At 34.8% G+C, this 5,135-nt stretch overlaps 1 protein-coding gene across 1 annotated transcript; it reads right to left on the bottom strand.

Moving 5' to 3' along the window:
• Positions 1 to 2,106: 2,106 nt before the first annotated feature.
• LOC133704780 (remorin 1.4-like) lies at positions 2,107 to 4,690 on the bottom strand. Its single transcript, XM_062129751.1, has 3 exons — positions 3,274 to 4,690; positions 3,082 to 3,163; positions 2,107 to 2,481 (listed from the first exon to the last, which is right to left on the bottom strand). The coding sequence occupies exons 1-3, from the start codon at positions 4,083 to 4,085 to the stop codon at positions 2,272 to 2,274; spliced, it is 1,104 nt and encodes a 367-aa protein (XP_061985735.1). The 5' UTR covers positions 4,086 to 4,690; the 3' UTR covers positions 2,107 to 2,271.
• Positions 4,691 to 5,135: the final 445 nt, after the last annotated feature.

The following is a 5,135-nucleotide window of genomic DNA, read 5'->3' as shown; positions in this document are numbered from 1 at the left end:
CTTAAGTAAGGAAGATAAATTTATACATAACATTAATGAGATACCGTACATACTTAATTTGATAAGTAAATCTAATTTCTTTACTAACTACCAAGACACAACCCTCTCTTCTTGTTTGAGTTTGTTTACATGTATATTGTTAGTCATCCCGTATTAAAAAAATTCAAACCATTTATATAAATTTATTTAAAAAACATGTTTATTATTATGATTATGGTTGTTTTTTAAAGTATTTTTTATTTAAAAATATATTAAAATAATATTTTTTATTACTTTTAAAAGTTTATTTTTAACATCAGTATATCTGATTTAAAAATATTATAATTAAAAAATATATAAATTTTAATGTTTTGAACACAATAAATAACAAACACGTAATTTAACTTGCACGCTTGCCAATCCAACATAGCTTAGAAGCTACGACCTTGTTTTGAGCCCAAAGAGATGACAAGATAAGATGCTATTGCTTGTTGTTTGGTGTTGGTTTTTAGACAATTTTTACCTAGCTTCTCTTACCTTTTTGTGATGTTCTTAATGCCCAGTGCTTTAACACATTTGAGATATTTTGGGATCGCTTTTCAAACTGTGTTTTTTTAAAATTTAATATTTTTTTATTAAAAAATAATTTTTATATATGTTTTGAATCGTTTTAATGTACTAATCTTAAAAATAATTTTAGAAAAATAAAAACAATTATTTTAATGTATTTCAACATAAAAACACTTTAAAAAACAATCGCAACCACGCAACTTCTCAAATCCCACCAAGCCAAATGTAGTGAATAGCACGAATCCATTTTCTCACCCCCTAGCGTCGTCGTATTATATTGTCTTTTTTGTATCATCTTCAACGACCATGTCAATTACTTTTTGAGAAAAAGTGTATTTAAGATTTGGTGACACAATAAGTTTATTAACCCCTTTTTAAATCAACAAGTTTAATTTATATTTTATCTTCCAAAATTTTTGTTCCATCAGTCACTTCCAAGTGTTTTTTTTCCCCTTTTAGTTTGCTTAAAAAACTTTTCATTGTAATTTTTTAAATATTTAATTCTTCTCATTTGTAAAATAGTTTATATTTGTGTTTTTTTCATATGTTATAATTATTTAAGATTTTAATTAAACTCAAATAAAATTATAATTATAAAAGTGAAAAGTACACTTCTTTATAACTGTAAATCTTGTTTTTTTTTTTAAAAAAAAAATATTTAATTACAATCAGCATAAAGTGATATTCTGATTTTTTTCAAGTATGGTATTAACTGACAACAATTATTTTTATTTTTTTAATAAAATCTTATAAGTTATGTTTTAAAAGGAATTAAAAGAACTTATTTGAAAAAAGAAAAACTTAAAATCTTGATTTATTGGTATTAAAAGGAATTATAGAACTTATAAGTTCTGCTTTTAAATATAAAATTATCTATACTTTTTTTTTTTTTTTTTTGCCCTTTTCTTTTCATACTTCCATTGACTAGGATTTCTCCTCCGTCATTGATCATGGTTCAGGGCAAAGGGCACAGAGAAGAGCAAGCAGGCCCACCGCCCACTGGCCACTACTTTCCTGCCACTCTCCCAGTTGATATAATGACTGACATAAATCACACAATTAAAGTTTTATTATTATCGGACTGCTGGGCTGCACATTTCTGCGTTGCAGTGATTTTTATGCATTACAATTATTGTTTTAGTGAATTTTTTTAAAATATTTTTTATTTAAAAATATATAATTTTTAATTTTTTTTTTGATATTGTCATCAAAAGAATATAAACACATAAAGAATATAATTGATTTAAAATAAATAAATAAATATTTTTTTCTGTCCAACTAAATGCCAATGGAATCTGATGAAGGAGAGGTTGAATTAGGACTGGTGACAAAAAGCTTTGCTTCAGCTTTTCCAGTTACTATACAACTAATCATTTCAAAGAAGATTTCTTTAAAAATATGATAATGATTATTTTTTAAAATATTTTTTATTTAATGATTTAAAAATATAAAAATATTAATTTTAACCAAATAAAAAAATTTAATTTTTAAAAAACATAAAAAATTTATTTATTTTTAAATAATTTTAAAAAAACACAATTTAAAAGAAGCGGTCACTTGGCCAAAGTGGGCAGTCCGAATTTTATTAGAGGAAGAAGACCTGTGAATGTAATTGCAGAATTTAACATATGAAATGAATCCACAAGTTCGAATATGTAAATAAAAAAAGTGATATGGGAACGGTTACTAGCAGATGTTACATGTAAATATAGTGCTGTGTTGCTACCAGCACAGGGAAGGTAACTTGAAGGAGAATGAAGAGGGCAAGTGCCCAGTCGTCCTCATATGATCTGCCTTCTCAGAAGTCTTGACAGCTTTCTCATTCAGTTTGGCCTCTGCATTTGCTCGTTTCTCTTCAGCTATTCTCTTAGTCGAGGCCAGTTTGTTTGCCAGCCGTTCTTGTGCTCTGGCTTTCAGCCTCTCAGCCTTCACCTGTATATGTATAGATGATACATCAGTAAGCAGACAGGCCAAATCGCATACAGACCAGGGCAAAACTTGAGCAGTACTCTCTATAGCAAACTAGTGCGGCCATTTGGCATCACTGTAAGCACTGAGGCAGAAGTGATGATCGAGGCATGAACTTGCAACCTCATATCAAATTGACGTTTGTTTGCAGCCTGTTAAAGGGCCTTGCCTGGGATAAGCTATCATGGGCAATGCAGAGAGTCATAAGTCTTCCTTGTCATCATTTCATGGCAGTAGGAACCAAGGCGATGAGATCTATGCTAATGTAGGATTTTTGTTATGAAGAAGCTAAATTACAGAAGACATCAATGCGGTAGTACTTGGGTTGATTAGTTTGTGATCAACTACATGCTAATTTCTTGCATTTTGGATATGTAGGAAGCCATGTGTTGAGAAAACCAGCTACATGCTGGTCTTCATTTCTTCAAGCAAGATGGCAACAGGGGAAACACAACTTTTTGGGACCCTACTTTTGCTAACAATTTTGAGTACAAGTAGAGACATTTCAGAAAGCAACGGATGGAAATTAAAGTAATTCTGTCTTGAGTGGATTGGCAATCATACCTCCATTTTCCTCATTTCCATTTCTGCTTTCCTCTTCTCGTGATTTTCCCAGGCTTGGATCTTCACCTCTTCACGCTTATACCTACATATACATGATGAGCGACCAATTTCAAGGACATGAAATTCATATATATGAAGTTAGAATTAATCAGGTTAAGAGAACAAGCAGAGGTGAAAGTCACAGTGGAACACCTTGCCATGTATTTGGCTCGCTCTGCTTCATCCCAGGCCATCGCTCTGGCTTCTAGAGCATTCATCTTCCTTGCCTGATCTGAATCCATATTCTCAGGTATCCTGGAACCATTAAATTCTTGTCCATAGTGCCTTGTTGCACTAACAACCCCGGGAGTCTCACCTCTGCTTTCAGTCACTGCTAAACCAGTTTGATAGCCTTCATTGCCCTGCAACCCGTGTTGGCCCCTTACTGGGGTGGAAGATCCTGAAGATATGGGGCTCCTCGCCGCGGGTGTTGTGGCTCTAATTGGTGTTGCTGTTCTTGACGGCTCTTGGCTTGCAATGGGGGTCATCTCAGTCCCCATGTCCCTAACACAGACTGATCTAACAGCATTCATTGTTGAGTTCTGCACAGGCTTGTTTATTCTCCACACCGACTCATCGCAATCTACGTTCTTTGTCTCCACTTCATATTGATTTATGATTGAAATGGAACACCCATTTTCTGCTTTTCCTTCAACTTCATCTTCTCCACTTGAATAGTCCTGTTCCATCTGAGGAACTGGAGCTATCAGTCTCCTATCGTCGGCATTTGAGTTTCTTGGCTTGCTTTCTTTTTTATCACCTCCCCCTCCTCCTCTTGACAATCCCACTAGCCATTTTTGCGCATCATCCCATTTGGATGGTGTTGGTTTGCCTAAAGCTGTTCGGTGATGACCACTGCGACTAGCTCCATTGCCTTTATGAAACTCAAAACTAATTGCATTGCCACTTGAAATCTCCTGAGTTGGTCCATGATTGTAACACCCTTTATCCTCTACAGATCTCATCCTCTCAAATCTTCCCACTCACACAGTCACTCCAATTGACAAGCAAATGTATGATATGTGACCACTTAAAAAACCAAAGTCCCAGTTAACTTGCTATGTGAGTCATGAACAGTCTAATTCATATCCAATGAAGAGTAGATCCTAAGTCAGCAAGATGGTTCAGATCCTATCTTGAAATGTAAACCGTTGGCTCATGGCTGCATTGGATCTCTAACTGTGTACAGTACGTCAGTGAAAAGACATTGAAGCACTAATAAAAGGGGATTTGGCGAGGAAGCTGCTGGTTACTGCAAGAACAGAATAACTATTTGCTTGACACTAGCTAATCAAAGATTGCCAACTAAATTTTTCTGTTAACAAGACACAAAGGACATATTAAATCTAACACCCTCTCCGTGCAGGAAACCTGTGGTCTACTCTTACAAGTGATTAAAGCACAAATGCCAAAATGGTTTGCATCAAACAAGGACCAATAATGCTCAACAGGAACCCCTCAGGGTCCAAAATATCTGCAACTTCCTTCAGTACACATCTAGGGACCCATTTTTAACGTAATCAAGTGGATAACTAATTCCCCATCTAAACCTCCATCAGCAACACATTAGGGGGGGAGAGAGAGGGGGTGGAAAGGCTAACAGTAACGCTTTGCTTGTAAAAGCCAGGAAGCTAGAAAGCATATAGTAGTGGTGCGCTTTATGTTCAGTGGTCTAGCCAGCATCAGAAACTATCAAGGCTTGATAACTGTCTAGAGCCACCAAAAAGATTGAGCAGAGAATTCATTTTGGTTATGCAAACAACAAGAAAGCCAGGTGTGGGTTAGATTTTGCAGTGAAAGAAAAGCTAATCTGCAGGGAATGATACCTTGAAACCATGAACTTTTGAGACTAGCAGGGCCACATACAGGGGAGTTCAGATCCATTGTCCAATGAAAAAAATATTATACAAATTAACCTTGACGGTTGAAACTCGAAATGCATGGCAGTAGTAGTGAAAAAGGGTTTAGCTACAAAGCGGTTTCCAATCATTTGATTACGTCTCAAACCGGTCCTG

The sequence above is a fragment of the Populus nigra genome, chromosome 10, assembly GCF_951802175.1.
Source record: "Populus nigra chromosome 10, ddPopNigr1.1, whole genome shotgun sequence".
In the NCBI taxonomy this organism is placed as follows: domain Eukaryota; kingdom Viridiplantae; phylum Streptophyta; class Magnoliopsida; order Malpighiales; family Salicaceae; genus Populus; species Populus nigra.
This window is presented reverse-complemented; position numbering and strand designations above follow the sequence as displayed.

Bases quoted from the DNA above. Each gene is read 5' to 3' on its own strand.
- LOC133704780 (XM_062129751.1), bottom strand. From the start codon at position 4,085: ATGAGATCTGTAGAGGATAAAGGGTGTTACAATCATGGACCAACTCAG. The intron at 3,164-3,273 runs GTGTTCCACTGT...ATGTATATGTAG, and splicing joins CGAGCCAAATACATGGCAAG to GTATAAGCGTGAAGAGGTGA. The intron at 2,482-3,081 runs GTATGATTGCCA...ATACATATACAG, and splicing joins TGGAAATGAGGAAAATGGAG to GTGAAGGCTGAGAGGCTGAA.